At 41.5% G+C, this 12,394-nt stretch overlaps 1 protein-coding gene across 3 annotated transcripts in view; it reads left to right on the plus strand.

Annotated features, from left to right (window-relative positions):
- LOC107378612 (gamma-aminobutyric acid receptor subunit alpha-2) overlaps window positions 1-12,394 on the plus strand; it is a 77,815-nt gene that overhangs the window by 39,164 nt on the left and 26,257 nt on the right. For 2 of the 3 annotated variants that reach the window (XM_054738207.2, XM_070550329.1), the window contains 3 exons: window positions 1,132-1,214; window positions 4,306-4,449; window positions 8,251-9,490. In XM_054738207.2, the coding sequence (XP_054594182.2) occupies window positions 1,132-1,214; window positions 4,306-4,449; window positions 8,251-9,485 (1,462 nt within the window). In that variant the 3' untranslated portion in view covers window positions 9,486-9,490. Of the gene's footprint in view, window positions 1-1,131; window positions 1,215-4,305; window positions 4,450-8,250; window positions 9,491-12,394 lie in introns of those variants that run through there. The other variant, XM_070550350.1, reaches the window with a different exon arrangement.

Genomic DNA, 12,394 nt, shown 5'->3' on the forward strand with positions numbered 1-12,394 from the left:
TCGAAGAAATCCATTCCACTTCATTCTTTAGGATTTCCTCAGCCTGCTGAAATCCATTCCATGTTTTCCTGGTTGCTCTGCTCTGGTACGCTCACATGGACAGGTGCACACAATGTAAAGACCAGTTTAGACAAAAAATGACCTGAAAACCTGTTAATGCCTTTTAGTCTTTATTTTGAAAATCAGTAACAAAAAGTTATTTATTTTAAAGAACAGGAAGTGATTTTTTAATTGCTTAACAATGAGAGAAAATGGCATTGAGTTAAATAACTTTGTTTCTGTGCTGTTATGACCAGAAGTTATGCAAGTAGGCCTATTTCATTTGAAGAATACAGCTATAACAATAATAAATCATTTTATTAGGTAGAGAAGTTTTAAAGCCGGTACACTGAGATTCAATTAAAGACCCAATTTAGGTTTTTATTTCAATATTTTCTAGTTAGTTTTTTTTTTTTTTTTTTTTTGTATGAGTAGGCCGTTGTAATAACTTGTGTTTGACGCTTTGCAGATAGAAGAAGCTCTAAGAATGGCAGTAATCCACTTTGTTGTTGGGCTCAGTCAGACTAGCTTTGTCTGAACTCTTTCACCGTAGCCCAAAAAGTAGCTGCTAGGACTGTTAGCCTGATAGCCTAGCATCTACGTTGCTTAAAAGACACATTTTTTTTATATTTCTACTTTTGCATAAACTAACCAAATACATTTTACAGTGCTATCATGTGTTTGCATGGCAAGGTTGAATGTTGAGACGTGAAGTGTAAATGGTCATGGAAAAAAAATGTAGCTTTTTTTTTTTTACTTTTCTTAGTCTTCTTTCGTCAGATTTAAAATGAAAATTGCCTAAAAGTATACAGACTTGCTTACATTTCATATAATTTGAGCTAAGCTATATGTCAATTACAAATGCAAATCTAAAAGTTAAATTTAAATGTGAAATCTAAAAGCTTGATGGCTACAAAACAAAAATAAATTACATCCATTTCAAGGCATTACAGAAGTTAAGTGTCTTGATTGGTGCATGAGGCTTTGTGAGGGTTGTTTTTTTTTATTTTGTTTATTTATTTGTTTCTAACCTGTGCTGTTTACTCTTTATGCTTTGCAAATTCTGGTTAACGTTCTGTGAATTGGATGCAGGTTAACAGTGCATGCAGAGTGCCCAATGCATCTGGAGGATTTCCCCATGGACTTTCATTCCTGTCCACTAAAATTTGGCAGCTGTGAGTAACTCTGATGATGATGATAGTGCCTGAGGCAACTTAAAGTACAATGCTTTATTTGTATTCGTACTAGTTATTTGGCAAGAGAACAGCCTGAGGACTGAGGGAAGCAGGATGGCATGGCTCCGCTTAATGGCAGTCATCATGCACAGATGAACAGAACGGGCTTCTGCATTTAAACAACATATCCACACAAACTTGGCTGAATAATGTCTAAACTCATCTAAACATTTTGTTTCAGACAGTTTAGTTTCTTTTGCTCAGGTTTAATTGCCATGGCTTCTACATATTTGGATGATTGATTTTTTTCTTTTTTTCAATTATTTATTTATTTATGTTTTGCTTTAAATGAACTTTTGGGGCATTTTATTTGTGCCTTTAGGTAGAGATCATAAATGATTACTATTACTGACTGGTTATGGATCAGTTTCAGTACGGCCTCTATCACTATCAAGTCAAAACAGCTCTGACCTCCAAAACGTTCCAGTCATAGGTTACCTTCTAGGTCTTTACTCTTCAGTCAGTTTTCCTGGTTATACACATGGACTTATAGTTACAAGCATGATCATTGGCAGCTGTAAAACGTAGCACTACCGGTGCATCCAGATCTAGCAGACCATTCTAAATACAGGGTCTTTACAATTAAGACCCTTAAAAATTGTTAAAACGTCTTCAAACGTTGTAGTTAACGTGATAGTGTGTATTTTTCCTGGCGATAGGGGCCAGTACATACCTAAATCATTGCAAGCAAGCAAGCTGTATTTTTGTATTCGAGTAGGACCTTACCAACGAATGGCAGTTAGGGACAAAAATCCTTGGGTGTGCAATTTTCGGACAAGTACTTCATCAAATGGTTCAACCTCCAGCAAAATGACAAGCACATCAGACTCCTTTTCATCACTGGCAACAAGTGAAGAGGTAAATGTGTAAAACAACATTTATGAATGGTAAAAGTTTTGTAACTGCTTGTTACAAATCAGTAAATGTGTTTTGTCCTCACAGGCTCCCGTAGAAGGAAACATAGCGACTAATATGGGGTTGCCCAGATTTGTATTTTTATGGTTATGTCACAAAGCCGCCAATATTTTTCAAAAGCCGGGCATAATTTTATTAATTTTTGAGATTACTGGTAAAAACTACAAGTTGTCTCTTTGTCTTAAATTTGACATGTATTTAAAATAACTGTCAATCAAGAAAAGACACATGTAAACTAATAACTTTAAATAATTCATTCTTCTATACCAGCCGTTTGCTTGAGTTTCCATACCACGTGACTTTACGTATTATTGCTACAGCCTATCCTGCCAATTGATGAAGAAGACAATGAAGTGATACAGTATTTAAAAATATATGATTAAAAGTTTCTTTGTTCATTATGATAAAGTCGTAATTTTATTTTAGAAGGTATTTAAAAGGTAATAAATTTCCTTTTTATATCCTTGCATATACCCTGTAATATTTATGCCAAACAGCCAAGTAAACCAAAAAAGGTTTTTAAAAAAAACGTTGTTTAACTGCATAGAAATTTAGTGGATTGAGGTGTTTTAGAACTAGCAATATATTGGCCTTGACTAGGGATGGGTACCTTTGACATTTGAATCGATCCGGTACTAATTCCCGGTACCTGCAAATCGATACCGGTACTTAACGGTACCAATTTTCGATACTTTTGAGTGTTTAATATTTTAATTCTCTTTTATAATTAAATATATATTTTTCTCAATATATAACCATGTTTGATAAATATCACGATAAATAACATTCAACTGTTTGTATTTTAACATGGTCCTTGTAGTTTTATAAGCTGATAATTAAACTGAAGCAAACATCTTTACTGTGAACTAAATTTACTGTGTATCTTCATTCCTTTTGCCGTCCTTTTTCATTTGATTTTTTCTACTGGGAAGTTAGAATTTCCGAGGAAAAAGCGAACGCACCATTAGTTGATAACAACGGTGGCAATGGAAGCTAACATATCAAGCTAACGATATCTTAAACAGTTTATTTAGCTGCTGGAGCAGATTAAAACGATGATGCCTCACACTTAGATCGTTGTCACTGGTTTCATCTTCACCCAATCACCCGTCGCATTTAGTAAAGTGAAGCCAAACTTTAGAGCGCGTTCATGTTCTTCTAGTCGGAAATTCAGAGTTCCGAGGAGCAAGCGGACGCACCATTAGCGAAACGGAAGCTAACATATCAAGCTAACGTTATCTTAAACATTTTATTTACCTACCTGAGCAGATAAAGATGAGGATGTCTCACTTAGATCGTTGTCGCTGGTTTCATCGTCACCCAGTACCCATCACATTTAGTGAAGTGGACCCAAGCTTTAGCGTGCGTTCTTTCTACCATGCTGCTCTGTTTACAACTGGCTCGCAGCGACCGACGACATAACACTCTTGCGCATGCGCAGCTGTCTAGGCAAGTTCTCGTTGTGATGGACGGGTACCGAAACGAGGCACCGTTTGAAATGACGTGAATCGGTGCTCGGTCGGTACCATGGAATTCGGTCGGTGCCTTAAAAAGTACCGAATTCGGTACCCATCCCTAGCCTTGACTGCATTCAAACCAGTTGTTAGCTCCCCGGTTTTACACATTTCTCCAAACAGAGGCTGTTCAGGAAGCCATCAACAAAGTCAGATAGTAATTATTTAGAACTTGTGTACAAACTTCAAAATGCCTGAACTGTTCATTTAATTGGCTAAAGCTTTTTCTCAAAAACAAACAGCTGGTTTAGAATTGAAGGGACTAAAATCCATCTCTTATCAAGGCATCAGAATTTAGATGGCTTTCTGTGCATTGATGTGGTGACCTGTCATTTGTCCCGTTGATCTTGTTAACCAATTGGACAGAATATTTAGTATATTTCAATTATTGAATATATTTAAATAAGGAGAAACTACCTATTTCTAGGTCTACATCCCCTTTTTTTCCTCGATACAGAATATATTTTTTCTAGAAACCCAGCATCAAATACCGTGAAGTTGGGACATTTCATTTGGGTCACAATATTTTAAAAAAAGAAAAATCATTGATAGCTGCCCCAGATTTATCCCCCAATGAGGTTCTCTTTCTTCCTTTTTTTCAGATGCCTACACAATCTCAGAGGTGACCTACGCTTGGACTCTAAATGCATCTGAGTCGGTCGTGGTAGAAGAGGAGAGCTCTCGCTTGAACCAATACGACCTGCTTGGTCAAACTGTTGGGCAGGAAACTATTAAATCGAGTACAGGTAAGCTTTTGGGGGAGTAAAAAAAAAGAATCCTGAGATAGGGTAGGTCAGTAAGGAGACCCGTCCTTTAAATTCCAGTAAAACAAAGATTAATTTGGAGTATCTATTGAAGTTGGACAGCATTACTTAACTGTGAGGTAGTCAGCCTTGTGGTACTGAGGCATTGGAAAATGGAGCGCCTGGATTTTGTCAGCCTTAATCAGCTGTAGATGTACAATTGCAGAATATTTTTTGGGCGTGTCATTTACATCCATCATCATCCATATCCACCTTATTCCTATCCCCCAATCTTAAAATCTGGCCAGAGCTAACATACAGTAGCATCTTTAGCTACTTTCTGAACTCAGTCACATTCGACGGTGTAGCGTTATGAAAATGCTATTTTCTGCCCTTAACAGCTGCCCTTTTAACACAGTGACAGTGTGCACGAATTGCCAAGGTCGTGCGCTTGCTTTGGTGTTTACATTCCAGGAAAGAAGACAGAAGAAGGACGAAGAACGCTTTTCATTAATTAATCAAAGAACTTTATTTCTAATAAAGCTAATCAAAACAAATGTTAGTCAATAATAATCAGGTGGCTGATCTGTGAAATCAATGTAATGATTTATGTGTTTATTGAATAACAGGACTAACTATGCCAGACATTCTGATTCACATAAGGTAATCACAGGACACATTGTTCGCTCATTCCAATCAGAACCTCCGGTCTGTTGCGGGGAAGAGTTCTGTAGTGTTTATTTAATCTATCCACTCCGATCTATCCACTGTTTAATAAAACAGAACAACGCCATTTAAACTTCAGTTCCATCCAGTTCCAACTGAGTTTCAACGTAGCTCCAACCAGCTCTCAAAACCATCATCGCTAAGTGAATTGCAGACTGGCCAGCTGTATTTCTACTTTAAGCTGAGAACTGTCAAGTTGGAACATTCTGTCGTTTCCTCAACAAGACGACGGTTTCTTCAGAATAAAAGCTGACTTGCTACTTGACGCGGACATCTGCCGTTACTGCCGTGGAGCTATCCGTAGACTGGTTTGTCGTGCTCCAGAAGCTGTGCCATCAGCCGAGCACCGAAGGAAGGTCCGAGTCGACCTGGCATTCCTGATCTGACCACGGGAGTCTCCGACACGGTACGTAGATCCGACAGATGGCGTTTCATGTCTCTTACTCCTGAAGCCCTCCTGGCTGGCTCGCCATTAAATGTAGCGGAATATAGTTGGTATATTCTTTACACTTTTATTATGTCCAGAGATTAATCTACGGACTGGGCCCTTATAATCAGAAAAGGTTGTTTTTACTTCAGGGAGTTTTGTTCAAACACTTTGTATTGACTTAGAGACAAGAAAAGAGAGATGGGATCGTTTAAGAATATTAAATTTTTATAATTATTATTCAAACAATCACCAGGACTAACTTTCTATGATGGATGCATATGGATTTGGAGGCTGAAGTGTTGGTGTGTGTGTGTGTGTGTCAGTTCAGAATCTCGAGCTGCTGCAGGCGAGTCTGGGTTTAAGATGTTTTGACTACGTAACCACGAGGACTTCAGGAGGAAGAGACATGAAACGCCATCTGTCGGATCTACGTACCGTGTCGGAGACTCCCGTGGTCAGATCAGGAATGCCAGGTGGACTTGGACCTTCCTTCGGTGCTCGGCTGATGGCACAGATTCTGGAGCACGACAAACCAGTAACGGCAGATGTCCGCGTCAAGTAGCAAGTCAGCTTTTATTCTGAAGAAACCGTCGTCTTGTTGAGGAAATGACAGAATTTTCCAGCTTGCCAGTTCTCAGCTTAAAGTAGAAATACAGCTGGCCAGTCTGCAATTCACTTAGCGATGATGGTTTTGAGAGCTGGTTGGAGCTACGTTGAATCTCCGATGGAACTCAGATGTAACTGAGATGGAACTGCTGTTAAAATGGCGTTGCTCTGTTTTATTAACTTAGTTGTTTATAATTCTTAGCCAATCGGAGTGGACAGATTAAATAAACACTACAGAACTCTGCCCCGCAACAGACCGGAGGTTCTGATTGGAATGAGCGAACAATGTGTCCTGTGTTTACCTTATGTGAATCAGAATGTCTGGCATAGTTAGTCCTGTTATTCAATAAACACATAAATCTTTACATTGATTTCACAGATCAGTCACCTGATTATTATTGACTAACATTTGTTTTGATTAGCTTTATTAGAAATAAAGTTCTTTGATTAATTAATGAAAAGCGTTCTTCGTCCTTCTTCTGTCTTTTTTCCTGGAATGTAAACACCAAAGCAAGCGCACGACCTTGGCAATTCGTGCACACTGTTACTGTGTTAAAAGGGCAGCTGTTATGGGCAGAAAATAGCATTTTCATAACGCTACACAGGCGAGGTAGTAACCAATCTTAAAATCTCAGAGGCTTATCAGTACCTTAATATTAAAGCCTAGCTTATTTTTCTCTGTCCGCTCCACCAGGGAGAGACACGCACGGACGGAGACAATTTGGCCTCATACTTCTCTGTCTCCTGGGGAGTGTTGCAAAGCAATTCCCCGCCAGAACAAAGGGCGTAGCGCTGTTCTGTGGAATCCTGTCATGAATCCGGTCCAAGATAGTATTTTTATTGTTTTTTTGTACAGACAAGTTTGTCCCTCATTCTCCTCCACCTCATGTCACTCGCCACCTCTAAACCCACGTTTCCCGTCATTTACGTCCACGAATAAAATGCTTTTGCATCTTTTCACTTCTTCAGTCACGGAGGAATAAAACAATCATATTTTTAGAGTTTTTCCGCGAGGTATTTTTCTAGCTGCTCCATGACTACCGCTAGATATCTTCGGCTCAATTTACGTTTTTGAGGGAGCAATGGTGCCGCTGTAAACGGCAGTGGCGTCCTGACCAATCACAAGCTTGCATTCAGCGTCTCGACGGACGGATGTTTAGAAAAGAGAGCTCGACTCCGTCCGTCCTTGTGAGGGCTCTCCAGCAGGCTCGCAAGGATGTATAATCGCGTTGTGTGCATCCGTCCCGATGCAGATAAATTAGGTTTAATAGGGTTGGTTGTGTTTGTTGAAGAAGGCGAAACACAATCTTATTTGCTTAAAAGCAGACATAGAGTTGAGTCAGTCTCATCACCAAGCCTGGGTTTTAACCAAATGAAATACAAACTTTTAGGTTACCGGTAATAACGGCAGTCTAAACACACGTTACAGAAAATTGTATACATGATATCATACCTATTGTTCTTGTTAGCCTGTTGTGAAATATCTTAACCTCCAGCCATCTCTTTTCCAGAGGTCATATACCAAAGTGATGTGGGTGCTCCTCTGCACTATGGGTTTTTTCACAACAAAATGAAACAAACACACAAATAAAATTTTTCTGGGTTCTTAATCTCAAGCTGAAAACTACCGACGCTCGCAGCCACACTCTCTTAATCCGAGGTGCGTGTTCTAAACATTGGGCTTGCAGCCACAAATCAATTTTTCTCTGGTTGTTTGTACAAACACAAACAGTGCAGCGCTCAAGCAGTGTGAGTGCATTTTCCTGTGGTAAATATATTTTAAAATCTTCTTCAAATTTTCAAAAAAATCGCTACTAGCAATGAAATCTCGCCATGCAAGCCACTGTATATGCACTATACCTTCATTATCTCACCAGATGACACTTGCTTCATTGTTTCTCCATGAGCCTAGCCGGGAATAAGGTGGATATATCATATATCAATGTCAAGGACTCAGCCAGAGTATCAGCAGTGCAGTGTTATGTGTTTCACTGAGACGTGGCTGCAGGACCATATCCCCGATTCCAGCATCTCTCTGCCAGGATTCCTGACTGTACGAGCACACAGAGATCTGAAGAGGAGCGGGAAAAGAAAAGGAGGTGGAGAGGCAGTGCTTGTCAACAACAGATGGTGCCATCCAGGTCATGTTTCAGTGAAATATCGTCTCTGCAGCCCAGATGTTGAACTCTTGGCAGTAAGTTGTTGCCCATATTATTTGCCAAGAGAGTTCACCAGTGTTGTCTTGGCAACCGTTTATATTCCACCTTCAGCCAATGCTGAAAGTGCATGTGATGCCATCAGTTCCATTGTCGCTAAGCTACAAACCCAGCACCCCAATGCATTTGTGGCTATATCTGGTGATTTTAATCATGCCTCGCTCTCTGCTATACTTTCAACATTTCAACAGTTTGTCATCTGCTCCACCAGAGAAAACAAGACATTGGATTTGTGTTTTGCAAATGTAAAGAATGCATACTTGTCCAAAACAAGACCTCCTCTAGGACAGTCAGATCACAGTCTTGTTTTTCTCTGCTCAGAATACAAACCACTTGTTCAGAGGCAACCTGTGACAAGAAGAGCTGTGAGAAAATGGTCACAGGATGCTGAAGAAGCCCTGCAGGGTTGTTTTGAGACCGCAGGTTGGATGACTCTCTGCCAAGGATATGAAGAGGACATCAATGCCATGACTGGATGTGTCACTGACTATATAAACTTCTGTGTGGAAAATATCATACCCACCAGAACAGTGAGAAGATTTGCTAATAACAAACCCTGGATCACCAGTGAACTGAAGAATCTGCTAAATGAGAAAAAAAGAGCCTTCAAGGAGGGAGACAGGGAATTATTGAGGAGTATACAGAAGCAACTGAAGATCAAGATCAGAGACAGCAAGGAGGCATACAGGAAGAAGCTGGAGAACAAACTTCAGAGGAAGAATATCAAAGATGTCTGGTCAGGGATGAAGAAGATCACAGGCTTCAAGCAGAGGAAGGATTGCACAGATGGCAGCCTGGACACAGCCAATGAACTGAACAAGTTCTTCAATAGGTTCAGTTCAGGAACAAACCCAGCATCCTCCTCGCCTGTCCCCAGCCAATCAGACATCCCATCCTCCTCTGATCCAACATTTTCCTGTCACACGCCAGCTCTTTTGTCCTCTAACGCAGTCATGGACTCTTCTGGTTCTATAAATCTGTCTTCAACCAAGTCAGGAGATGCTGCTGCCCCATTACCCCCCTCCACCACCACCACCTATCTGTCTCTAGAGGTAAGGTGAAGAGGCAGCTAGAGAGACTGAACAGGAACAAGGCTGCAGGTCCAGATGGTGTCAGCCCCAGAGTACTGAAGGCCTGTGCAGAGCAGCTCTGTGGGATTCTGCAGCACCTCTTCAACCTCAGCCTGGCCCAGGAGAAGGTTCCAGTCCTGTGGAAGACATCCTGCCTTGTTCCAGCTCCAAAGAAAACTCGCCCATCAGTCAATGATGACTACAGACCGGTTGCCCTGACATCCCACATCATGAAGGTCCTGGAGAGACACCTGTTGGCCCACCTGAATAAGCAAACTAGGACATATCAAGACCCGCTGCAGTTTGCTTATCGCCATGGAGTTGGAGTTGAAGATGCCATCATCCAGCTGCTTCAACCAACCCACTGTCATCTGGACAAAGCAGGCAGCACTGTGAGGGTCATGTTCTTTGATTACTCCAGTGCATTTAACACAATCCAGCCTGATGGACTTTGCCAGAAACTCCAGAAGACACAGGTGGGGACCTCAACTATCGCCTGGATTATAGACTACCTGACAAACAGACCACAGTTTGTGAGGCTGAAGAACTGCACATCAAACCAGGCAATCGGTAACATTGGAGCACCACAGGGGACTGTACTCTCACCATTCCTTTTCACTCTGCACACTTCAGACTTGCAGTACAAATCAGAGACCTGTCATCTACAGAAATATTCAGATGACTCTGCAGTTGTCGGGTGTATCAGAGATGGACAGGAAGCTGAGTACAGAGAGCTGGTGGAGTGCTTTGTGGCATGGTGTGGAAACAATCATCTGACCTTGAATGTGAACAAAACAAAGGAGATTATTTTCGACTTCAGAAGAAACAGAGTGGAGTCGAACACTGTTTCCATCATGGGAGAAGTGGAGGTGGTTGAGGAATACAAATACCTTGGAGTTCACCTGGACAACAGACTGGACTGGAGAAAGAACAACGAAGCCGTTTACAAGAAGGGACACAGCAGACTGCACTTCTTGAGGACGATTAGATCCTTCAACTGTAGCAAGATGCTTCAGATCTTCTACAAGTCTGTTGTTGAGAGTGTAATCTCTTCAGCCATCGTCTGTTGGGGTAGTAGCATCAGAAGCAGGGACCTGGAAAGGCTCAACAGCCTAATAAAAAAGGCCGGTTCTGTTCTGGGGACGACTGTGGAACCGCTGGAGGAGATAATGCAAAGAAGGATTCTCCAGAGAATCAAGAAAATGATGGACAACCCTGAGCATTCTCTTCACAAGACTGTCCGACAACAGAAGAGTGTCTTCAGTCAGAGGCTTCTTCAGTTTGGCTGCAACACTGACCGCTACTGGAGATCCTTCCTGCCAACAGCCATTGTAATATACAACAACTCTTTGATGACTTGATTATTATTATTATTCTGAGATACTACAGCAACCAATTTCCCTCTGGGATTAATAAAGTATTTTTAATTGAATTGAATAAATCAGAGGTGGGCTATATACCAAAAATCTACCATAGCCAAAAGTCTGGTTTTAATAGACATCATTTAGCTCATATTAGTTATTTTGAAAAGATGTGTGCAGTTTTTAAATGTTCATGCTCCTATAAGATGCTGGGTGGGCCAGAGTCATGTGACTTTGTATAGTCTAACCGCCATCGTACGGGTAGTTATCATCCATTTATCATTATCAAGGTCAACTGCTCAATATTTTGTGATATTGAGTTGAGGTCATAACCCTAACCCATGAACTTTGTTTAATTATATATATAAACAGGATTAATAAAGTATCATTGAACTGACTATACATACCGTAAATCCTCGAATACAGGCCGGTATTCAATTAAAGGCCGGGTCTCCAATTTTGGCCGGTGCCGGAGTCGGCGGAGGTGAATAATGGCCGGTCTCTTATTGTGGCCGGGTGGAATGTGGTAACAAGCAAGTACGGGGGCGGTTGTGTCATCGTCTCACTTTTGATTTGCCAGTGATAGACCGCGAGGGTAACTTTAACCGTGCGGAGACGAAGAGGAGGCGATTTGATATCAAGTTCAAAGAGAACGTGCTGATTATGCTGCAGAACACTCTGGGGAGCAGTAGCAGGGGTTGTAAGAACTAGTCGACTTCACTATAGTGACATTTTGTGCCTGTCGTCGACTAGTCGCTGTCACGTGATAATGACCGTCAAGATGCAGCCCTCAGAAAAGACAGCAGCCTGCTGTCAGCAGGTGACAAGCTCCTGTGCTCGGGGGGGGGGGGGGGGGGGGGGGGGGTCAACGCGCTGCAGAGCGTCGGTACTGACACGCGATCGTTCATGTCGGTTCATTTCCTTTAATGTTTTCTGTCTTTTATTTGCGCCTGATAAGTTTCGCTGCATGCTGTGGAGCGGGGCGCTGCGTGCATCACCTTGTCCTCCAACGCACTGATCACCGATACGGCCGCCAAGCAGGGAGCGCTCCGCTGTTTTCGCGGTCGGTAGATCTGCCTCCTGAGCACGGCCACAGTAACAATCAGGTGTCGCCACCTCAAAAACTAATTTAATACGCGATCGTTCATGTCAGTTCATTTCCTTTACTGTTTTCTGTCTTTTATTTGCGCCTGATGCGTTTCGCTGCTGTGGAGCGGGGCGCTGCGCGCATCACCTTGTCCTCCAATGCACTGATCACTGATACGGCCGCCAAGCAGCGAGCACTCCGCTGTTTTAGCGGTCGGTAGATCTTTTAGAACTGCAGTTCAAAGGTAACTCATGAGGTGAATATATATGAACCCAGGTAGCAGTTTCTCTTTAGGATTGAGAGGAGATGCAGGAAGATAATAAACAGACAGGACAGAAAAATAGTCAAAAAAAAAAACAAGTTAGTTTTTGTACCTGCTGGTTGCAACAAACAGACACCATTGAAGGTAATCAGAAGTGAGGAACAGAAAATGAAATAATTATTTTAATGTT

The sequence above is a fragment of the Nothobranchius furzeri genome, chromosome 1 (assembly GCF_043380555.1).
Source record: "Nothobranchius furzeri strain GRZ-AD chromosome 1, NfurGRZ-RIMD1, whole genome shotgun sequence".
NCBI classification, from domain to species: Eukaryota; Metazoa; Chordata; class Actinopteri; order Cyprinodontiformes; family Nothobranchiidae; genus Nothobranchius; species Nothobranchius furzeri.